The sequence below is a fragment of the Mesoplodon bidens genome (genome assembly GCF_964165515.1).
Source record: "Mesoplodon bidens genome assembly, contig: HAP1_SCAFFOLD_601, whole genome shotgun sequence".
Taxonomy (NCBI): Eukaryota; Metazoa; Chordata; class Mammalia; order Artiodactyla; family Ziphiidae; genus Mesoplodon; species Mesoplodon bidens.
In genome coordinates, this window is record NW_027672110.1 from 21,252 (window position 1) to 47,207 (window position 25,956).

Sequence of the window (25,956 nt, forward strand, 5' to 3'; positions counted from 1 at the left end):
CATTCAACACTATGGGAATATATATTTCCCCAATGGTTGGAATATGATGTAGTTAAAAGTAGTGGTTATAAAGACTATATCACAGGGCTTCCCTGGTGGTGGAGTGGTTGGGAATCTGCCTGCCAATGCAGGGGACACAGGTTCAATCCCTGGTCTGGGAGGATCCCACATGCCACAGAGAAGCTAGGCCTGTGTGCCACAACTACTGAGCCTGACCTCTAGAGCCCACGAGCCACAACTACTGAGCCCACATGCACAACTACTGAAGCCCACGTGCCTGGAGACCATGCTCCGCAACAAGAGAAGCCACCACAATGAAGAGTAGCCCCTGCTTGCTGCAACTAGAGAAAGACTGCATACAGCAATGAAGACCCAATGCAGCCAAAATTAATTAAATTAAAAAAAATAAAGACTATGTCACAATAAGGGGAAATGTTTACTATAATTTAAGTGAAAAATGTAAAATTCAAAGTAGTATGTATACTGTTATTAAAAATATGTACAAATACATACAGAAGAAAAACAACAGAGTTATTTAAAAACCAAATTCATGGGCTTCCCTGGTGGCACAGTGGTTGAGAGTCCGCCTGCTGATGCAGGGGACATGGGTTCGTGCCCCGGTCCAGGAAGATCCCACATGCCGTGGAGCAGCTGGGCCAGTGAGCCATGGCTGCTGAGCCTGCGTGTCCGGAGCCTGTGCTCCTCAATGGGAGAGGCCACAACAGTGAGAGGCCCGTGTACCACAAAAAAACAAAAACAAACAAACAAAAAACCCAAATTCATTTACAAATGACTGGTACCAGTTTACACTGCTATAAACAAAGCATGAGAATGCTTATTGTATCATGCCCTCACCACCTGATTTATCTTTACTAACCTAGTAATGAAAAACTCGGGAAATACAGTTTTACATTGGACTGATATCTAGTGCATAATACAGTCAAAATTGAATTTGCTACTTCAAGGCATGGTTCAGCATCAACTTCTTTCAGTGATAATAATTACCTACCTGGACCCAATAGGTATTAACCAGAACTTCTTGTTATCTCCAAACACCTGCTGGATATTTTTGATGAAGCCAAGGTTGAACCCATTTTTCTCTGGGCCACTTGTAAACACTGGAGTACAGAAGGCCTCTATGGCAGAGTAGGGAATTTGAAGAAAAGAAGAAGAGAGCAATAATCAGGACCATTACAATTTTACAGTTCTCCATGAATGTGACTTGCTTCTACAATATTTTTTTGCTGTGGTAGCATAGACCCCTCATTCTTAGTTATTGCTAAATTACTTGGTAAAAACCAGCTTAATCACTTTAATACAAAGTAAGTTTGTTATTAAACATAAAGAATTGGTACACTCTTTTTTAAAAAATGCAGAAGAAACACATGATGGTATAAATAATTGAACAGTCATGGGTTAGTATGTGTTTTGTACTGCATGTAAGGAGTGAAAGAACAAATCTAACAGCACTTTATTTGAATCTAAATGGCAGTAACAGCCAAATGGTCTCTATATTTAGAGCTGGGATGAAAGTAATGACACATAAAGAGATGGTAATGACATTGATTTGGTTTTGAAACATTTCAGAAATGAACATGTTCACACTGAAGCCTGCAATGTAAGAAATTGAGTTTTACTCCAGAAAAAATGTCAATGGGTGGACTATAATCACCTCAACGACTATGAGAAATTGGACCATGTTAGTGCACATTATTTTTAGATACACATTTATCCCATTAAGCAAACACTTTCACTGTTGGGCTCTGGCTGCATCTGGCCATTTCCCTTTTGTTCTTTGTTTTCAGATTGTGTTATCATGAAGCTTTTAGTACTTTTCTATGTTGTAGCTGCTCTCTAAGCCAAATATGCTAATCTACTACCCTAGCAACTAAGTGCTACATATATATTTGGTTTAGAAAATAAATGCAAATACTTTCTTAGCTGTTATCATTATTAGCAAATGAATTCCAAAAGTAGAGTAGCTTTTGCACTATACTTTCCTCAAATGTATCTTAGCTAAACATTCAGTATTTGGACACTTTCTCCTTAACCCTCATGCATTTATTCGTGTACAGTATAAATATTTGTTTCACCATGAAAACGATTATTGCACTGGATACATCAGAAATGCAATTCTCCAAATAAAAGCCCAGAGTATAGAGTAGTGGAAAAATTTTCAGAGAAAAATTTTCATTTCTTGTGCTCATTTTCTAGAGACTCACTTGTTCAATGTGTTTATCTCATTCCCACAGTCCCTACACAGCTCCTTGATAACTGTAGATATTCAATGATTTGTTGGTTTGGATTTTTTCTCAGGACTCTGTTTTTAGAAGTGTTCAATAAATTAGATTTTTCTATCTTTATTGACCTTGACTTCCTCCTTCTGATGTTCCCTTCTGTACTGATTCTTACCTTCACTTCCTTATGTGAGCACCCTTTCAAAATTTTCAAGCTGAAAATCTGGGGAGCTATTACCCAGAATGAACTATAAAAAGCAATGGTCATTTTTGATTTTGTGTGAGGTTTTATTCACTAATGTTCTCTTTAGTCTGTAAGCTTCATTCACTATGGCTCTCCAGTTTGGTAAAACGTGTTTACATCTGTTTCCGTTTGGAGGCAAAGAGATGTCACTGCAGGTGAAATGTTTCATTGGAAGTTTTTCTCTTCCTTGGGAACAATCCATAGGTCACAGGGATATACATTCATATGTTTTTTTCCTAGTCTTAATATCCAGTCTTACCTAAGGTGGTTTTGTTTCTGCTGACAAGCCAACAATGGTAACCAAAGAGAATCACAAGGCTGACAAAAAACATGCAGGCCACAAAGAGGAGAAAAAGGACATGGAACTTAGAGCGAACACTGGGCAATTCCCCCTAGAAAAGAAATAATAAACAAACAGAAACAAAGGATTAAAGTCATAAGGTTTGGCTAGTTTTTCTGTATAGGTTAGTACTTTCTTCCATATGTATAAAATGTCTAGCTGTAATTTAAAAAGTCGATTTTGTAAAATTTTTACAAAACAGTTCTTTCTGTGGATGATCATACCTTATTATGGATATGCTATTAGCCTACAAAGCCTAAAATGGATCTTTGCTTAAGTGCAGTTCAGTGTAAAATAGAGTATATAATATACCAATTAGAAAAGGGTAAGGTTAAAAGAGTATACTGAAGCCATAATTGGTATGCAACCTCTTAAAGCTTGTATTCCATTTAGTTTGTAAATTTTGAGTCATTGGCTAGAGGTGATATTAAGGTCACATGGTTCATCCTCTTGTTTCAAGGTGGGTTATTCTGGAATACTTTATATGTCATGTTTCTTTGGATATATGTGTGCTAAAATTGTCACAGTGATATATGTAGGAAGTTAAAATGCATAGGTAGAATTTTAAAATGTTCTACCTCTAAGTCGACTTGATTTTAAGGCTACTGCAAATTTTGTGTGGTTGTTTTTTATAGTTGAAGTAGAATGTGCTGGTATATTGCATCCTGTGAAACAGCTGTTTAGACAGTAAAATCATGCAAGATTTGACAGGCAATTGTAAAAGTAGGTAGCTAAAGACTTTTATAGTTAGCTGGGACATCTCATTTTCCATATGGCAACAGTTTTGTTTTTTTAAAGCAGCCCTAGACTAGAATGAATTTTCTAAAGTTCTATAGCATGCATAGCATGCAACATTTTGTCTTCTGAAGAGAACTTTAGAAAACATTTTCAATTTTGGAGTAAGCATTTGGGAGAAACACTTTTCTTTATTTCCCCCTTTCCTGTGCTGATCATTGTTTTTGTGTGATGAATTGCTTTGAAATATTTCCAAATGCTCTTGAGTCGTAAAGGTGATTCTTGGTTGAAGTAGACCTTGACATTAGGATCTAGTTCTACTACAGTTTGGAAGGAGAAAGTTAAGGCTTGGAAACATTTGGCAAATTCAGATGGTACAGAATTTTTTCATCTCTTAGAGGAGATTTATATTTATTTTGATGTAAGGAAATATTGGGAATCTTCCAGACAGTATGTGTTTGAAGGATGAAGATAAAGTGAAGTAAACCAGTCAGATGCTTTCAGCTGAGGGGTGGTCTGGGTGAAATTTGCTTGGGGACAGAGCACCCCAGGAAATAGCTATACCAAGGACTTTGACCTTCATGAACTTTTATGTGAAGCTCCTTTCTGAAATGATTCCTCTATAAAATCTTGGCCTAAGCACCCAAATTGAATTTGATTGGTTTTTGTTTGTTTTGTTTTGAATTTATAGGAAAGATTTTGTAGTGGTTTTTGCCTGTGTTTTTGTTTTCATAATCTCTACTTTTTAAATAAGTTTTTAAAAGGTTTTAAAGCTCACACTTATTTTACTTCTTATCTTTCATGTTTAAATGGACAATAGGAAATGGCTGGGCAGGAGGGACTGATATAAAGTCAGTTCACACTCGGAGGGGCTGAGCTGCAAGTCTTTCCCTTCCCTAATTGCTCTTATAGAACTCTCTTCTGTCTGCCAAAGCATATCTACTGTGTTGTCCCTTGATAAAGTCCTTAATATTTAACTTTCTTTTTTGTTAGAAGAGGGTGATGGCCCTATGTTCAAAATTACCTACTCAGGAGATAACCAAGCTAAATTACTCAAAGCAATAACCACCAGAAACAGTTCAGGGGAATATTGGTAGATTAATCTTATTATCTTAGTTCTAAAAGAATTCATAGCCTCTATGAGGAGATCCATGGCCCAGTGTGGGAGGTGTATATTACTACCTTTTTCATGTCAAATATCAATTTCCTATCAAAGTGCTACTCTTTAAGTTAATATTGAGAGGAGAACCACAATCTGATGGTCTTCTGAATTCTTTATTTCAAAGGAGCTAGAGCTTCTCTATAGTAGGACCATAATGGGCAGTAGGACATGGTACAGTGTTTAAGATGACTGGGCTTAAGAGTCAGACAAGTTCAAGTTCTCACTTTGCAACTTAGAAGCTGGGTGATCCTGAGCAAGTCACTTAACTACTATGACCCTCAGTTTTATCATCTTTAAATTAGACTAATAATTCCTGCTCTACCTAGTTCACAAGGTTGTGGTGAGGATAAGATGATATAACAGATATGAAAGTGCTTTGAAAATGGTAAAGTACCATACAAATGGAGGTTGCTATTCTTAGGAGCACAGCTAGTCTCCTTGATACATGGCTTTTAAAATACATGGCAGTGTTTACTTTTCATTTTAGGGGAGACTCAATTTGAACTGAGAAAGCCATCTTTAAACCATACCAAAGTGCTCTCTGGCTGGGGAGACTGCAAAGAAGCATTTCTCTGAACTGTCAATGCCCTTTTCATTATGAGGGCAAGCCAGGACAGGTTTCCTCACCTAGCATCTGTCAGGCATAAGCTAGTTTATTGTGGAGAAAAAAATGAAGGAATAGGAAATGGGCAAGGCTATTTTCACCCCTTGCCTGTGAATACTGGCACATTTCTGGAGATTAAATCATATCTAGATATTATCTTTCAAGGGTAAAAGAAGCATACAGCACTGGCTGGCACTGTGGTATTTGACTATTGGCTGACTAGGAGGGCCAAAGGCAAAATGTATGAAATACAACATTGTTTACTCTGTTATCAAAGGGTAGTTTTTAAACAGTAGCCTACTGTGTTAAGGACCAAGTAAAGTCTGTAGTGAAGACCAAGGCTGACACTTTCCCTGCTGAATTGGTTGCAGGAGATTTTTTTTATGGTAGTGGCTCAGTGTGTGAATAGAATGCCAAAAAGGTCATGGAAACCTGGGCAATAGATAAGAGATCCTGCGATGTGGAAAGGGGCCAAAGAAGAGATACCAGGATGATGAAGCATTTTGTATTGGGGGAAAATTTATGATAAAACTTCCTTTCTGCTTATACTTTTATATCCCTGAGTTGAGATTTGATATGTATTATCTAATTCCTGATTCTTATAGTTATTAAATATTGGAATTGATTAAGCAAGTCGAAGGGAGAATGCAAAGCCCATACCTCTATAATATTCTACACTATATTTTCTACACTAGTAGGGATCAAAGCACTAATTAATAATTTAAATATTCTTGGCTATTTAGGCTCTCACTGCCTTGCCTTTCTCCTTTTTCTCCAGTTTATTATAATCTATATTCTACTCACAGGATTTATGTGCTTTACCTCTCCCCCTGAGGTGAGATATTCCTGTTATACAGGCTCTTGTGCAATTCCTAAAGTAATAACCAGTAGCTCTGCCCACATCTGCTTTTTGCTATTCAGGTTCAGTTTGGAAAGCCCTCATCATGTAAGGTTATAATGTCTTAGTAACTGTATTGTAGTTGTATGTGGGGAAGACATATCTTCTGGAGTCCATTGGCATGAAATTAAAAAAAAATCACTATACTGCTGCAGACCCCATATACATATGTAAACTGAAAATCTGCCTTCAATTTTTTGGAAATAGATGGAATATAACTGATATCTTCAAGTAGAAGAAAGGTGAAAGTAGGATTTTAAAAAAAGATTTCATTATAATGATTGGAATCATGTTTTGAAAAGTAAAATACTTTCAACACCTGTTTCATTTTTTTAAAGGTATTATCCAGTGTAAGGTTAATCTTTTTCTTTTAACCTTGCACTGGATAATATCTTATGATTTCCTCATTTCTTTCTTTTTTTTTGATGTGGACCATTTTTAAAGTCTTTATTGAATTTGTTAGAATATTGCTTCTGTTTTATGCTTTGGTTTTTTGGCCGCAAAGCATGTGGGCTCTTAGCTCCCTGACCAGGGATTGAACCCGCACCCCCTGCATTGGAAGGCGAAGTCTTAACCACTGGACTGCCAGGGAAGTCCCTCAACATGTTTCATTTGATCTTGGCAATGAGCCAGTGAAGCAGGTAGCAGAGCCAGTATTAGAACTCAGTTCTCCTAATACCCTACCCAGAGTTTGTCATACAAAGTTCAAATAAGACTCTCCCTTTTCATTTTGGTCTTTTGTGAAGATGAGTTAATGAATCTTTCTGTCCAGTAGGAATTTTGCAACTTCCTTTGAACAGGGATTTAGAAAGTATTTTCTGACAACGAGGGAGTGCTTTGTCAGCCTTTTTCTTAGGAAACTAGGGACTTAGAATTAGTTTCAACATTTTTCAAACCTAAAATTGGTAAGAAGTAGATTTTTAAAACTTGATTAGATAAATACATTGTAAAGAATCAGTAAGTCTCAAGAGATTAGGTTCCTGGAGGCCCAACAAGATTCTCATGTATGATAGAAACTTTAACTGACATCTAAATAACAGCCTCTTAAATCTCAGAATATTTAATGTGGGAAACTTGTTTTCTGTGCTTTCCCTTCTGATTACTTCAGTATTAGCTACTTCAAAATGTAAAAAAAAAAAAAAAAAAAAAAAAAAAAAGATAATGTGAACAATGTCACAGATTGGAATAGGTGTGTATTTATTCTTGGTGGGGAGACCCTTCTGGATTTTTTAACTTACTCTCCAGTATTTGATGAAATAGCTGAAGACCGTTGTGGCAATGTACAGGCAATAGAGAACAGAATAAGCTAAGAACTGAAGGAAGAATTTATAGTTGGAAAATCCAATGCAGTTATTAACCCTAAAAAAGGAAAAAAAGAAAGACTAATTTGAAATCAGGATCCATTGATTTAGAACACACTGATACAGAGTGAACTATGTTACCCCTGCTGCTTCATTATCTGTTGCGTAGAAACTCAACAGAAATTGAAGCCCCTTAACAGGAACAGACTGGAAACACATGTTCATGTCTCACTTGTTTTTCCTTTTATTTACAGACACAGAGACAGCTGGCCTACCTAACAGTTCTGGACTAGTTCCTGACACACCCAAGCAAACCTGGATCTTGGATGCTGAAAACGTACTACAATCTCCACAACTATACTTAGTATAGTATGGCATGTTCTCTTTATAGTTAGATGATTTCATACTGGCTCTCTAGGTCAGACATACAAAATTTGGAGAATTGCTTAAATTAACAATCTAGAGATTTTCAAACATCAGGACAGCTAAAAAAAAAGAGCTGAATTATGTAATGTCAAAGGGGACAACTATCTGTACTCTCTTTCATTATTATAGCTAATGGACAAGAGACCATTAGCTCTGTGACACCAGGAATTCACTATCACACCTTTGGTGGTATAGTTATTCTTGCTTTAAAATGTTACGTCTTCCCTGTTCCCCACACAAATACAAAGCCCAATGAATTATGGTAGTGGAAACAGGCATTTTACAACTATGCTTAGGAAAGTAGGCATTGAACGACTTTGACGCTATTAGAAGGGAGAAATTAATCAAAAGGACATACCAAGGGCAATGATGATCCATTTTTAATACACACCTATAAAAGGAACAAAATACAGTGTGATAAACTTCAGAATTGAACTCAGGGTATCACCAGTATTTTTACATGGTCCCAGTACACTCATTCTTAGATTCCCACTATAGCTTCTCCAAAACTATTCTGTCCTCAGTTGTTCCTAGGATGAGCCAATCACAAAACTTTAGGGTCATGCTGGCAGCAAGTTAAATGCCTAAAATTCCAACCTTTAAAAGGCATTGGGAACTCTAGGATACTGACACAGAGAATAGGTCCAAGATACCTCTCCTCATTTTATTTACTTAGTTTAATAAAAGTAAAGAAGAAAACATGACTGCAGCCTGTGCTTGAATCAAGGGTAAGAGAAACATGGATGGAACAAACACTCAAGAAGAAGGATATGAAGCTTATATTTATTAGCATAAAAATGGGATTTTACAAAGCTGGAGCAATTTGAGTAACAAAATAAAGTAGTATTGACTTCTAACCCCAAATGTAAAATGATTGTCCATGCCCACATATTGATATAAGTAAATGATTTAATAAATAAATGAGGGAGAAGAGACAAATCTCCCATGTAGAGGAATTCCAAATAATTTATGTAGATACTCTGCCTGCAAGGCAGGGTGGGGGAAGCGTAACTTCTCATTCCTTTAGTGTTGGCTCTACACAGAGATTTCCTTCTAAGGAGTACAGTATGGAGTGGGGGAGGAAGAAGAGTAACTTTACAGTGGAGAAATCTGGCAAACACTGCCTCAGTCAGATGATTAAGATTAACATTGCAGTGATAAGTCATGTCTATGGTACTGTACCCTTGATATGATATAATGAGAATGGCACTTAATCTCTCTGGTCTTCCTCCCCCAAAAGACATTATCTAAATCTAATCACGATAAAAATATCAGACAAATCCCACCTGAGGGATATTCTGCAAAAAACCTGACAATTCTAAAAACCGTCAAGGTTATCAAAAACAAGTAAAGTCTGAGAAACTGTCACAGCTAAGAGGAGCCTAAGAAGACATGACAACTAAATGTAATATGGTATCCTGGATAGGATCCTGTAACAGAACAAAGACATCAGGGAAAAACTGAGAAAATCTAAATAGAGTATGGATTTTGGCTAAAAAAAAAAAATCAATGCTGGTTCATTAATTGTAAGAAATGTACCATATTAATGTAAGATATTACATGGGAAATGGTGTGGGGCATATGAGAACTATCTTTACAATGATTCTATAAATCTAAAACTGTTCTAAAATAAAATTTTTATTTTTAAAAATGCAGTTTTATTTCTCTTTCCTATCTTTATAATAGTTTGAATCATCATCATCCCTGTGAGGGTATTTGGCATGTGCTCATTGTGATTGAAAGGAAATGCTCTTTAGGATCAACATGTTAGGATCAGTCACTTGGTTTTTAAGGTAACCATCAGTGGCCAAGCTCAGCCCAGGGGAATTATGGCTGTCACTTACATGGCACAGACAGAGCAGTGGTGGCAGCGATCTGGCTTGATCAAATGGCACCGGTCACAGAACCTTACGGCTATAGGAAAAATAAGGTGGTTAGCACTGGTTAGGGATCAATATGACACCATATATCTTACTAGCCAATCTGGATGACTTGTTATACATTGATTACAGGTACTCAAACTCATCTCATTTCAAGTTACCAAGCAAAAGACAGATCACATAAGAGAATTGTGGTATGTATTTTTTCCCTGTTGGATCAATCTTAAAAGCACCTTTCGGGGGATGAGTGTAAGGGGAAAAATTTTCATATCTGGATATCTGATCATAGAATTCTGTATTATGAAATAAAATATACTGTCAATTGCTTGAGTTATCTTGGGAAAATCATTTAGCCTCTGTTTATTCCAACTTTCCTATCTGAAAACAGGATTCATAATTTATCTCCTGTCTCCAGAGGCTGGATTGTATGAGGTGGATAAAACTCCTAAAGCATGGTAAAGAAGGTGGTTCTTAGAATAAGAATTTGAAGAATAGAAGAGACATTCTAGAACAAATTAGTTCAATAATTGACCATTCCACAGATATAGAAAATAAAGACCTGAGCCATGTCAAGTAACTTACACAAAATCACACAGTAAGCAAGTGGCAAGGCTGTGACTAGTACAGTTTTTCTGACCCTTTAGTTCAGGATTCTTTTCACTTTGTAAGTATGATATAAAAAATCAGTTCTCCTTCCCTCTCTACCTCCTTCCTTCTTTTCTTTATTTCCTTACATGAAAGACATTTTCCTTTCCTTCTAATTTTCTCTGTGTTCATTGATAGAGTATGACTGTTTAATGTGATTATTAAGTGTAACAACTAAAATTATGAAAATTTGAGCTAATATAATTATTAAACCTAAAGTGTACCTTAAGCACACAAAACTGATTCAACATAATGAACTATTAATTCAGCAGAGTTTCTGTGTTCATTCTAGCAATGTGGTGGTGGTGGTGACCAAAGTATGGGTATAACTGAGGTAACAAGGAGGGGAGAGGGACATGCATGTTTAGTTCCTTCAACATGTTTTTAAAGATACGGTCAAATGCCACTGTCCAGTTTAAGCCACCATCACCTCTAACTTAGATGACTGCAATAGCTGCCTAATTATTTATTTTGCTTTCATTCTTGCCCCCTCACAATACATTCTCTACAAAATAGCCAGGTGATTTGTTAAAATCTAAATCAGATCATATCACTCTCCACTAAAACCCTTCAATCGAGTTCCAAAACCTTTAGCATGGCAAGTTACTTTTTTTTTTTTTGGTGGCTCTGCATGGCTTGTGGGATCTTAGTTCTCTGACCAGTGATTGAACCTGGCCCCTAACCACTGGACCACCAGGGAATTCCTGCAAGTTACTTTTTCTTATTAAGGTCTCAGATCAAATGACATTGCCTCTGAGAAGCCTTCTCTATTACTCTATATCATGAGGGCTGCAAACAAATGCTTCAAGGGTCCAGGGAACAGTGAGTAGTGAGTGAAGAACCTGAGAATTTGTGCCGTGTTTAAAAAGAGTGGCTACTACTCAGCTCTAGCTAATTTTTGCCATGGGAAAATGCAGATCGAATGTTACCAGTGTCTGAGTTTTCAAGAGTAGCCAAAAATGTGGATTTTCATGCAGAAATATTCTAATTGTTAAAAATTAGTAAAAAAATGCAAAGTTTTAAAAGACATATTAGAGGTCAAACAGAATATATCTCTGGGTCCAATTCCTCCCAAATACTTACAGTTTGTAATCTCTGCTCTATCACACCATTCTGTTTACTACTGTTTGAAATTATATAGAAAATTTCTTGTCTGTTTCCTTTTCAATATACTTCAGTATGCATGAAGACTTTTACAAAAACCATAACCACCATGACATTAATGCTTTAACAAAGAAAATAAATCTTTAATATCATCTATTACCCAGACTATATTAAGACATCCTCAATTGTCATATGGGATCTTAATAAATATTGGTTGAATAAATAAATGATAAATAGATGAACATAAGTGTCCAACAGTAAACTTCCCAAAGCCTTGAAACACGATCTTCCTTATTAGAAAATTAGAATTACTAGTCAAAAAAGCATTCGTTTTCAAATTTTCAAAGGTGGAGAGGGCTTCCCTGGTGGCACAGTGGTTAAGAATCTGCTTGCCAGTACAGGGGACATGGGTTTGAGCCCTGGTCTGGGAAGATCCCACATGCTGAGGGGCAACTAAGCCCATGCGTGAAAACTACTGAGCCTGTGCTCTAGAGCCCACAAGCCAAAACTACTGAAACCTGCACACCTAGAGCCCGTGCTCTGCAACAAGAGAAGCTACTGCAATGAGAAGCCCGCACACTGCAATGAAGAATAGCCCCCACTCGCTGCAACTAGAGAAAGCCCACGTGCAGCAACAAAGACCCAACTCAGCCAAGAATAAATAAATAAATGTATTAAAAAAAATAAATAAAAGGTGGAGAATTGCTCAGCCAGTACTGTTCCACTCATGCAGATGAAAACTAACAATAAAACTCCATAGTGAGTATTACTGAAAAAAATGAAGACATATCTGCACAAACACTTGTACAAGAATTTCATAGCAGATTTACTCATAATAGCTGAGCACTGGAAACAACCCACTTGAGCATCAACTGGTGAACTGATAAAGAAAATATGATATTCATACAATGAAATACTACTCAGAAATGACAATGAAAATACTAGCAACCAAAACCTATGGGGTGCAGCAAAAGCAGTTCTAAGATGGAAGTTTATAGAAATACAATGCTACCTCAGGAAACAAGAAAAATCTCAAATAAACAACCTAACCTTACACCTAAAGCAATTAGAGAAAGAAAAACAATAAAAACCTAAACTTAGCAGAAGGAAAGAAATCATAAAGATCAGATCAGAAATAAATGAAAAAGAAATGAAGGAAACAATAGCAAAGACCAATCAAACTAAAAGATGGTTCTTTGAAAAGATAAACAAAATTGGTAAACCTTTAGCCAGACTCATAAAGAAAAAAAAAGCAAGAGGGATCAAATCAATAAAATTAGAAATGAAAAAGAAGTTACTCACTGACAATGCAGAAATACAAAGGTTCATGAGAGACTACCACAAGCAAATATATGCCAATAAAATGGACAACCTAGAAGAAATGGACAAATTCTTAGAAAAGTACAACTTTCCAAAGCTGAACCAGGAATAAATAGAAAATATAAACAGACTAATCACAAGCACAGAAATTGAAACTGTGATTAAAAATCTTCCAAAAAACAAGAGCCCAGGGCCAGTTGGCTTCACAGGAGAATTCTATCAAACATTTAGAGAAGAGCTAACATCTATCCTTCTCAAACTGTTCCAAAATATATCAGAGGGAGGAACACTCCCAAACTCATTTTATGAGGTCCCCATCACCCTGATAGCAAAACCAGACAAAGATGTCACAAAAAAAGAAAACTACAGGCCAATATCATTGATAAACATAGATGCAAAAATCCTCAACAAAATGCTAGCAAACAGAATCCAACAGCACATGAAAAGGATCACACACCATGATCAAGGGGGGTTTATCCCACTAATGCAAGGATTCTTCAATATACACAAATCAATCAATGTGATACACCATATTAACAAACTGAAAGATAAAAACCCTCAATAGATGCAGAAAAGCTTTTGACAAAACTCAACACCCATTTATGATAAAAACTCTCCAGAAAGTGGGCAGAGAGGGAGCCTACCTCAACATAATGAAAGCCATATATGACAAACCCACAGCCAACATAATTCACAATGGTGAAAAAATGAAAGCATTTCCTCTAAGATCAGGAACAAGACAAGGGTGCCCACTCTTGCCACTATTATTCAACATAATTTTGGAAGTTTTGGCTATGGCAATCAGAGAAGAAAAAGAAATAAAAGGAATACAAACTGGAAAAGAAGAAGTAAAACTGTCACTGTCTGTGGATGACATGATACTATACATAGAGAATCCTAAAGATGCCACCAGAAAACTACTGGAGTAAATCAAATTTGGTAAAGCTGCAGGATACAAAATTAATGCACAGAAATCTCTTGCATTCCTACACAATAACAACGAAAAATCAGAAAGAGAAATTAAGGAAACACTCCCATTTACCACTGCAAAAAAAAAGAATAAAATACCAAGGAATAAATCTACCTAAGGAGGCAAAAGACCAGCATGCAGAAAACTATAAGACACTGATGAAAGAAATCAAAGACGATACAAACAGATGGAGAGATACACCATGTTCCTGGGTTGGAAGAATCAGTATTGTGAAAATGACTCTACTACCCAAAGCAACCTACAGATTCAATGGCATCCCTATCAAATTACCAATGTCATTTTTCACAGAACTAGAACAAAAAAGTTTACAATTTGTATGGAAACACAGAAGACCCCAAAAAGACAAAACAATCTTGAGAAAGAAAAACGAAGCTGGAGAAGTCAGGCTCCCTGACTTCAGACTATAGTACAAAGCTACAGTGATCAAGACAGAATGGTACTGGCAAACGAACAGAAATATAGATCAATGGAACAGGATAGAGAGTCCAGAGAAAAACCCATGCACATATGGTCACCTTATCGTTTTTTTTTTGTTGTTGTTTATGGTAAGCAGGCCTCTCACTGTTGTGGCCTCTCCCGTTGTGGAGCACAGGCTCCAGATGTGCAGGCTCAGTGGCCATGGCTCATGGGACTAGCCACTCCATGGCATGTGGGATCTTCCTGGACCAGGGCACGAACTGGTGTCCCCTGCATTGGCAGGTGGACTCTCAACCACTGTGCCACCAGGGAAGCCCTGGACACTTTATCTTTGATAAAGGAGGCAAGAATATAAAATGTAGAATAGACAGCCTCTTCAATAAGTGGTGCTGGGAAAACTGGAGAGCTACATGTTAAAGAATGAAATTATAACACTCCCTAACACCATACACAAAAATAAACTCAAAATGGATTAAAGACCTAAATGTAAGGCCAGACGCTATAAAACTATTAGAGGAAAACATAGGCAGAACACTCTAAGACATAAATCATAGCAAGATCCTTTTTGACCCACCTTCTAGAGTAATGGAAATAAAATCAAAAATAAACAAATGGGCCCTAATGAAACTTAAAAGCTTTCGCACAACAAAGGAAACCATAAACAAGATGAAAAGACAACCCTTGAAATGGGAGAAAATATTTACAAACAAAGAAACTGACCAAGGATTAATCTCCAAAGTATACAAGCAGCTCATGCAGCTCAATATCAAAAAAACAAACAACCCAATCCAAAAATGGGCAGAAGACCTAAATAGACTTTTCTCTAAAGAAGATATACAGAGGATTTCCGGGTAAGATGGCGGAAGAGTAAGACGCAGAGATCACCTTCCTCCCCACGGATACACCAGAAATACAGCTACACGTGGAACAACTCCTACAGAACACCTACTGAACGCTGGCAGAAGACCCCAGACCTCCCAAAAGGCAAGAAACTCCCCACATACCTGGGTAGGGCAAAGCGGAGAGATCCCCACACAGAGGATCGGTGCCGAGCGGCACTCACCAGCCCGAGAGGCTTGTCTGCTCGCACGCTGGGGCGCGCAGCGCTGGAAGCTGAGGCTCGGGCTTCGGTCAGAGCGCAGGGAGAGGACTGGGGCTGGCGGCAAGAACTCAGCCTGAAGGGGGCTAATGTGCCACAGCTAGCCGGCAGGGAGTCCGGGAAAACTCTGGAGCTGCCGAAGAGGCAAGAGACTTTTTCTTCCCTCTTGGTTTCCTGGTGCGCGAGGAGAGGGGATTAAGAGCACTGCTTAAAGGGGCTCCACAGACGGGCGCGAGTCACGACTGAAAGCGCGGAGCCCAGTGACGGGCGTGGGACGCTGGGGCTGCTGCTGCTGCCGCCAAGAAGCCTGTGCGCGAGCGCAGGTCACTGCCCACACCGCCCTTCCGGGAGCGTGTGCAGCCTGCCACTGCCGGGGTCCCGGGATCCAGGGGCGGCTTCCCTGGGAGAACGCACGGCGCGCCTTGGGCTGGTGCAACGTCACGCCTACCTCTGCCGCTGCAGGCTCACCACGCACTCCGTGCCCCTCCCTCCCGCCCGGCCTGAGTGAGCCAGAGTCCCCGAAGAGGCTGCTCCTTTAACCCTGTCCTGTCTGAGCAAAGAACAGATGCCCTCCGGCGACCTACACACAGAGGCGGGGCCAAATCCAAAGCTGAGACCCAGGAGCTGTGAGAACAAAGAAGAGAAAGGGAAACCTCTCCCAGCAGCCTCAGAAGCAGCGGATTAAAGCTCCACAATCAACTTAATGTACCCTGCATCTGTGGAATACATGAAGAGACAACACATCATCCCAAATTGAGGAGCCAGGAGTCAGTGCTGTGCCTCTGAGGTGGGAGAGCCAACTTCAGGACACTGGTCCACAAGAGACCTCCCAGCTCCACATAATATCAAACGGCAAAAATCTTCCAGAGATCTCCATCTCAACACCAGCACCCAGCTTCACTCAACGACCAGCAAGCTACAGTGCTGGACACCCTAAGCCAAACAACTAGCAAGACAGGAACACAACGCCACCCATTAGCAGAGAGGTGGCCTAAAATCATAAAAAGTCCGCAGACACCCCAAAACACACCACCAGACGTGGACCTGCCCACCAGAAAGATAAGATCCAGCCTCATCCACCAGAACACAGGCACTAGTCCCCTCCACCAGGAAGCCTACACAACCCACTAAACCAACCTTAGCAACTGGGGACAGACACCAAAAACAACGGGAACTATGAACCGGCAGCCTGCAAAAAGGAGACCCCAAACACAGTAACATAAGCAAAATGAGAAGACAGAAAAACACACAGCAGGAGAAGGAGCAAGATAAAAACCCACCAGTTCTAACAAATGAAGAGGTAATAGGCAGTCTACCTGAAAAAGAATTCAGAATAATGATGGTAAAGATGATCCAAGATTCTATTTCCCAGATCCAAAATCTTGGAAATAGAATAGACAAAATGCAAGAAACAGTTAACAAGGACCTAGAAGAACTAAAGATGAATCAAGCATCGATTAAAAACACAATACATGAAATAAAAAATACTCTAGATGGGATCAATAGCAGAATAACTGAGGCAGAAGAACGGATAAGTGAGGTGGAAGATAAAATAGTGGAAATAACTGATGCAGAGCAAAATACAGAAAAAAGAATGAAAAGAACAGAGGACAGTCTCAGAGACCTCTGGGACAACATTAAACACACCAACATTCGAATTATAGGGGTTCCAGAAGAAGAAGAGAAAAAGAAAGGGACTGAGAAAATATTTGAAGAGATTATAGTTGAAAACTTCCCTAATATGGGAAAGGAAATAGTTAATCAAGTCCAGGAGGCACAGAGAGTCCCATACAGAATAAATCCAAGGAGAAATACGCCAAGACACATATTAATCAAACTGTCAAAAATTTAACACAAAGAAATCATATTAAAAGCAGCAAGGCAAAAACAACAAATAACACACAAGGGAATCCCCATCAGGATAACAGCTGATCTCTCAGCAGAAACTCTACAAGCCAGAAGGGAGTGGCAGGACATAATTAAAGTGATGAAGGAGAAAAACCTGCAACCAAGATTACTCTACCCAGCAAGGATCTCATTCAGATTTGATGGAGAAATTAAAACGTTTACAGACAAGCAAAAGCTGAGAGAGTTCAGCACCACCAAACCAGCTTTACAGCAAATGCTAAAGGAACTTCTCTAGGCAAGAAACACAACAGAAGGAAAAGACCTACAATAACGAACCCAAAACAATTAAGAAAATGGGAATAGGAACATACATATTGATAATTACCTTAAATGTAAATGGACTAAATGCTCCCACCAAAAGATACAGATTGGCTGAATGGATACAAAAACAAGACCCATATATATGCTGTCTACAAGAGACCCACTTCAGACCTAGAGACACATACAGACTGAAAGTAAGGGGATGGAAAAAGATATTCCATGCAAATGGAAACCAAAAGAAAGCTGGAGTAGCAATTCTCATATCAGACAAAATAGACTTTAAAATAAAGACTACTAGAAGAGACAAAGAAGGACACTACCTAATGATCAAGGGATCGATCCAAGAAGAAGATATAACAATTGGAAATATTTATGCACCCAATATAGGAGCACCTCAATACAAAAGGCAAATACTAACAGCCATAAAAGGAGAAATCGACAGTAACACACACATAGTAGGGGACTTTAACACCCCACTTTCACCAATGGACAGATCATCCAAAATGAAAATAAATAAGGAAACACAAGCTTTAAATGATACATTAAACAAGATGGACTTAATTGATATTTATAGGACATTCCATCCAAAAACAACAGAATACACATTTTTCTCAAGTGCTCATGGAACATTCTCCAGGATAGATCATATCTTGGGTCACAAATCAAGCCTTGGTAAATTTAAGAAAATTGAAATTGTATCAAGTATCTTTTCCGACTACAATGCTATGAGACTAGATATCAATTACAGGAAATGAGCTGTAAAAAATACAAACACATGGAGGCTAAACAATACACTACTTAATAATGAAGTGATCACTGAAGAAATCAAAGAGGAAATTAAAAAATACCTAGAAACAAATGACAATGGAGACACGACGACCCAAAACCTATGGGATGCAGCAAAAGCAGTTCTAAGAGGGAAGTTTATAGCAATACAATCCCACCTTAAGAAACAGGAAACATCTCGAATAAACAACCTAACCTTGCACCTAAAGCAATTAGAGAAAGAAGAACAAGAACATCCCAAAGTTAGCAGAAGGAAAGAAATCATAAAAATCAGATCAGAAATAAATGAAAAAGAAATGAAGGAAACGATAGCAAAGATCAATAAAACTAAAAGCTGGTTCTTTGAGAAGATAAATAAAATTGATAAACCATTAGCCAGACTCATCAAGAAAAAAAGGGAGAAGACTCAAATCAATAGAATTAGAAATGAAAAAGGAGAAGTAACAACTGACACTGCAGAAATACAAAAGATCATGAGAGATTACTATAAGCAACTCTATGCCAATAAAATGGACAACATGGAAGAAATGGACAAATTCTTAGAAATGCACAACCTGCCAATCGTGAATCAGGAAGAAATAGAAAATATGAACAGACCAATCACAAGCACTGAAATTGAAACTGTGATAAAACATCTTCCAACAAACAAAAGCCCAGGACCAGATGGCTTCACAGGCGAATTCCATCAAGCATTTAGAGAAGAGCTAACACCTATCCTTCTGAAACTCTTCCAAAATATAGCAGAGGGAGGAACACTCCCAAACTCATTCTACGAGGCCACCATCACCTTGATACCAAAACCAGACAAGGATGTCACAAAGAAAGAAAACTACAGGCCAATATCACTGATGAACATAGAGGCAAAAATCCTCAACAAAATACTAGCAAACAGAATCCAACAGCACATTAAAAGGATCATACACCGTGATCAAGTGGGGTTTATTCCAGGAATGCAAGGATTCTTCAATATACGCAAATCAATCAACGTGATACACCATATTAACAAATTGAAGGAGCAAAACCATATGATCATCTCAATAGATGCAGAGAAAGCTTTCGACAAAATTCAACACCCATTTATGATAAAAACCCTGCAGAAAGTAGGCATAGAGGGAACTTTCCTCAACATAATAAAGGCCATATATGACAAACCCACAGCCAGCATCGTCCTCAATGGTGAAAAACTGAAACCATTTCCACTAAGATCAGGAACAAGACAAGGTTGCCCACTCTCACCACTCTTATTCAACCTAGTTTTGGAAGTTTTAGCCACAGCAATCAGAGAAGAAAAGGAAATAAAAGGAATCCAAATCGGAAAAGAAGAAGTAAAGCTGTCACTGTTTGCAGATGACATGATACTATACATAGAGAATCCTAAAGATGCTACCAGAAAACTACTAGAGTTAATCAATGAATTTGGTAAAGTTGCAGGATACAAAATTAATGCACAGAAATCCCTGGCATTCCTATATACTAATGATGAAAAATCTGAAAGTGAAATCAAGGAAACACTCCCATTTACCATTGCAACAAAAAGAATAAAATATCTAGGAATAAACCTACCTAAGGAGACAAAAGACCTGTATGCAGAAAATTATAAGACACTGATGAAAGAAGTTAAAGATGATACAAATAGATGGAGAGATGTACCATGTTCTTGGATTGGAAGAATCAACATTGTGAAAATGACTCTACTACCCAAAGCAATCTACAGATTCAATGCAATCCCTAACAAACTACCACTGGCATTTTTCACAGAACTAGAACAAAAAATTTCACAATTTGTATGGAAACACAAAAGACCCCGAAGAGCCAAAGCAATCTTGAGAACGAAAACTGGAGCTGGAGGAATCAGGCTCCCTGACTTCAGACTATACTACAAAGCTACAGTAATCAAGACAGTATGGTACTGGCACAAAAACAGAAAGATAGATCAGTGGAACAGGATAGAAAGCCCAGAGTTAAACCCACGGACATATGGTCACCTTATCTTTGATGAAGGAGGCAGGAATGTACAGTGGAGAAAGGACAGTCTCTTCAATAAGTGGTGCTGGGAAAACTGGATAGGGACATGTAAAAGTATGAGATTAGATCACTCCCTAACACCATACACAAAAATAAGCTCAAAATGGATTAAAGACCTAAATGTAAGGCCAGAAACTATCAAACTGTTAGAGGAAATCATAGGCAGAACACTCTATGATATAAATCACAGCATGATCCTTTTTGACCCACCTCCTAGAGAAATGGAAATAAAAACAAAAATAAACAAATGGGACCTAATGAAACTTCAAAGCTTTTGCACAGCAAAGGAAACCATAAACAAGACCAAAAGACAACCCTCAGAATGGGAGAAAATATTTGCAAATGAAGCAACTGACAAAGGATTAATCTCCAAAATTTATAAGCAGCTCATGCAGCTCAATAACCAAAAAACAAACAACCCAATCCAAAAATGGGCAGAAGACCTAAATAGACATTTCTCCACAGAAGATATACAGACTGCCAACAAACACATGAAAGGATGCTCAACATCTTTGCTCATTAGAGAAATGCAAATCAAAACTACAATGAGATATCATCTCACACCAGTCAGAATGGCCATCATCAAAAAATCTAGAAACAATAAATGCTGGAGAGGGTGTGGAAAAAAGGGAACACTCTTGCACTGCTGGTGGGAATGTGAATTGGTACAGCCGCTATGGAGAACGGTATGGAGGTTCCTTAAAAAACTACAAATAGAGCTACCATATGACCCAGCAATCCCACTACTGGGCATATACCCTGAGAAAACCATAATTCAAAAAGAGACATGTACCAAAATGTTCATAGCAGCCCTATTTACAATAGCCCGGAGATGGAAACAACCTAAGTGTCCATCATCGGATGAATGGATAAAGAAGATGTGGCACATATATACAATGGAATATTACTCAGCCATAAAAAGAAATGAAATTGAGCTATTTGTAATGAGGTGGATAGACCTAGAGTCTGTCATACAGAGTGAAGTAAGTCAGAAAGAGAAAGACAAATACTGTATGCTAACACATATATATGGAATTTAAGAAAAAAAATGTCATGAAGAACATAGGGGTAAGACAGGAATAAAGACACAGACCTACTAGAGAATGGACTTGAGGATATGGGGAGGGGGAACGGTAAGCTGTGACAAAGTGAAAGAGCAGCATGGACATATATACACTACCAAACGTAAGGTAGATAGCTAGTGGGAAGCAGCCGCATAGCACAGGGAGATCAGCTCGGTGCTTTGTGATCGCCTGGAGGGGTGGGATAGGGAGGGTGGGAGGGAGACGCAAAAGGGAGGGGATATGGAAACATATGTATATGTATAACTGATTAAATTTGTTATAAAGCAAAAAATTAAAAAAAGAAGATATACAGATTGCCAACAAACACATGAAAAGATGCTCAGCGTCATTAACCATTAGAGAAATGCAAATCAAAATAGCAATGAGGTATCACCTCACACCAGTCAGAATGGGTGTCATCAAAAAATCTATAAACAATACATTCTCGAGAGTGTGTAGAGAAAAGGGAACCCTCCTGCACTGTTGGTGGGAATGTAAATTGATACAACCACTATGGAGAACAGTATGGTGGTTTCTTAAAAAACTAAAAGTAGAACTACCATATGACCCAGCTATCCCACTACAGGGCATATACCCTGTGAAAACCATAACTGAAAAAGACACATGTAGCACAGTGTTCATTGCAGCACTATTTACAATAGCCAGGACATGGAAGCAACCTAAATGTCCATTGACAGATGAATGGATAAAGAAGTTGTGGCACATATATTCAATGGAATATTACTCAGCCATAGAAATGAATGAAATTGAGTTTTTGTAATGAGGTGGATGGACCTAGAGTCCGTCATACAGAGTGAAGTAAGTCAGAAAGAGAAAAACAAAGACCGTATGCTAATGCATATATATGGAGTCTAAAAAAACGGTACTGATTAACCTAATGGCAGGACAGGAACAAAGACACAGATATAGAGAATTGAGTTGAGGACACAGTGGGGGAAGGGGAAGCTGGGACGAAGTGAGGGAGTAGCACTGACATATATACACTACCAAATGTAAAATGGATGGCTAGTGGGAAGCTGCTGCATAGCACAGCGAGATCAGCTCGATGCTTTGTGATGACCTAGAGGGGTAGGATAGGGCGGGTGGGAGGGAGGCTCAAGAGGGAGGGCATATGGGGATATATGTATACATATAGCTGATTCACCTCTTTGTACAGCAGAAACTAACACAACATTGTAAAGCAATTATGCTCCAATAAAGATGAAAAAAATGATGTAAAAAAAAGAAATACTACTCAGCAGTAAATGGAATGAAATACACAAGAATGTGAATGAGTCTCAAAAACATTATGGTGAATAAAAGAAGCCAGATACAACAGTACATACTGTATGATTCAATTTATACAAAATTCTAGAGCAGGTAGAAGTAATCTATGGTGGAAAACTACCAGAATAGTGGTTGTCTTTGGTTGTGGTGGTGGGATTGACTGGGAAGGAGCATGAGAGAACTTTCTGGGGTGTGGTAATGTTTTCAGAGGTTTTAGTTACACAGGTGTGTACATTTGTCAAACTACTGAATGGTACACTTAAGATTTGTGCATGTTTTGTATGTAAATTCCACCCAAAGAAAAACAATAAAATATTTAGGTGGATGTGTATTGATATCGGCTACTTACTTTGAAATGCATCAAAGAATAAAATGTCTTGCCATCATTAAAAATCTATAAATAACAAATGCCGGAGAGGGTGTGGAGAAAAGGGAACCCTCCTACACTGTTGGTGGGAATATAAATTGGTACAATCACTATAATGAACAGTATGGAGGTTCCTTAAAAAGCTAAAAATAGAACTACCATATGATCCAGCAATCCCATTCCTGGGCGTATATCCAGAGAAAAGCATACTTCGAAAAATACATGCACCCTAATGTTCATTGCAGCACTATTTACAATTTCCAGGACATGGAAGCAACCTAAATGTTGATCAACAGATTAATAGATAAAGAAGATGTGGTATATATATATGATGGAATACTACTCAGCAATAAAAAAGAATGAAATAATGCCATTTGCAGCAACATGGATGGACCTAGAGATGATCATACTAAACGAAATAAGTCAGAAAGAGAAAGACAAATACCATATGATATCACTTATATGTGGAATCTAAAAAAAATGATAGAAATTAACTTATTTACAAAACAGAAACAGACTCACAGTCATAGAAAACAAATTTATCATTACCGAAGTGGAAAGGAGGTGGGAGGGATAAATTAGGAGTCTGGGATTAGCAGATACAAACTAGTATATATGAAATAAACAGCAAGGACCTACTGCATACCACAGAGAACTATATTCAATATCCTGTAATAAACCATAATGGAAAAGAATATGAAAAAGTATATATACATATATATATACACACACACATTTATGTATGTTTAATTGAATCACTTTATTGTACACCAGAAACTAACACTACATTGTACATCAACTATACTTCAGTAAAAAAAAATTTAAAATAAGATATCTTGATGGATGATGGATAGAGGGATGGATTTGTGGACAGATATGTGATAAAGAGATATAGTAAACTGTTAGTGGTGACTCCAGTGGTGGGTATACAGATGTTTATAATATAATTATTCCATCTTGGGTAAATGTTTGACCTTTTTTTATAATAAAATGTTGAGAAAAAACTCCACAGTGTTCTTCAGAAGAAAGGAGGAAAAAGCGGGCTAGATTGAGGATATTTATGACTCAGTCTTTCTGAGATCCTTGCTGATCTGCCTCCCTAAGCGACTTTGGATGAACTGACCTCCACTCCCGGTTCTTGTGTAAACTGGTAGCTTCTTGGCCATATCAGAAAGCATCTGCTTCTGGACCTCAGGTCTCTCTTCATTTTCATAGCGCTCCTTGTCGGAATAGGACAGGTGGAACTGGAAGGAGAAGTGAGAGGCAAGACTTTACTTTCCAAAATTAATAGAAAAGACTAAAAACAACAATAACTATTTGGATGAAAATATTTGTTACCTATCCTTGAAGCTCAGGTACCAATTTGGCTTATAACTTTCTCTGGATAATTATCTCATTTATCTTATTTGGCTTTTATCTAAATATTCATAACTCTATGGGATAGGTAATATTGTTTTATAACTAAAGAAAATAAAACTTAGATTAAATACCTTGTCTATGGTTACACTCACTCAACTAATAAAAGCAGCAAAACTAAGCCCCAAACCCAGCTCACTTGACCCCAAGACTTATGCCATTTCTACTGCATTATACCATAATACGATATTGCATGTTGATATGTGATACCTTGCTGCCAGGACCCTGTTGATGATAAACTATGCTTGTTATTAAGTTGTGAGTATTCTTCATAGGTGACACTCTTGGAGAAGCTAGATGAGACTACTTGCAACATTGTCTTCACATTCTATAATAATTTTTCAAGTGAATAGAAATTTGGATATTCTCACTATTTCATAAATTTTTAGTCTGGTATGGAGCTTGTTGCCATGTTTGTGCTACAGTTTGCTAATATGGCAAAAAAAAAATGCCAACGATTTTCCAAAGTAATACAAACCTGTAAGTTTTCTTCTGTTTGGGCCAAAGGGTAGGCAGAGGTGAAAAAGAGAAAGATCTGTGATCACATTCTCTGGATTTAAACTTAATCTCTGCCATTTAATAGTTCAAAAATTACTTTGGAAAATCAGACACTCTCAACCTAAGTTTCTTTGTCTGTAAAACAGAGGAAATAATACTTACTTCACAAGACCGGTGTAACAGTGCTGGATAATAACAAGTAATTAAAGTCTCTTTTACAAGTCCAATTTCTTAAATCATTTAGAAATATTTGATACAGCCAATCTTTAAAATTTTAACTATTCTAGATAGTGTGTAGCAGTATGTTATTGTGATTTTAATTTGCACTCCTTTGATTACTAATGACATTCAGCACCTTTTTGTGAGTTTATTGGCTATTTGGGTATCTTCCTGTGAAATGCCTATTCAAGTCTTTTGTCCATTAAAAATAATTGGGTTATGTGTCTTTTTTATCATTGATTTGTATTGTAATGATTTGAGAAGTAATTTATATATTTTGTATACTAGTCCTTTGTTGAATATTTTCTACCAGTCTGTGGCTTTCCTCTTTACTTCCTTTATGGTGCATTTTGAGGATCTGAAGATCTTGGTGGGAGTGTAGATTTATGCAACCACTTTGGAAAACTGTTTAGCATTATCTACATAAGCTAAATATGTGCCACCCTATGACTCAGCAATTCCATTCCCAGTTATATACCTAAGAGAACAATAAGTGTGTGTGTGTATATATGTATGTGTGTTTGTGTGTATGCCAAAAGACAGGTACAAGATTGTTCATAGCAGCTTTATTCATAATAGAAAAAAATGGTAACAACACAAGTGTCCTTTAATTGGTGAATGGATAAATCAACTGTGATAAAAGAGAATAACAACAGTAAAAGGGAATGAATAACTGAAACATGCATCAACATGAATGAATCTGGAAAACATTGCACTGAGTG

At 37.7% G+C, this 25,956-nt stretch overlaps 1 protein-coding gene across 1 annotated transcript in view; it reads right to left on the bottom strand.

The window, feature by feature from the left end:
* Positions 1 to 25,956, bottom strand: part of ZDHHC15 (zDHHC palmitoyltransferase 15) — a gene marked incomplete at its 3' end in the record, with an annotated part of 106,182 nt that overhangs the window by 13,069 nt on the left and 67,157 nt on the right. The window contains exons 4-9 of the mRNA XM_081259653.1: positions 24,225 to 24,345; positions 9,792 to 9,861; positions 8,306 to 8,338; positions 7,459 to 7,579; positions 2,741 to 2,873; positions 1,010 to 1,136 (exon numbers count right to left, since the gene is read on the bottom strand). Of these exons, the coding sequence (XP_081115779.1) occupies positions 1,010 to 1,136; positions 2,741 to 2,873; positions 7,459 to 7,579; positions 8,306 to 8,338; positions 9,792 to 9,861; positions 24,225 to 24,345 (605 nt within the window). The remainder of the gene's footprint in view (positions 1 to 1,009; positions 1,137 to 2,740; positions 2,874 to 7,458; positions 7,580 to 8,305; positions 8,339 to 9,791; positions 9,862 to 24,224; positions 24,346 to 25,956) is intronic.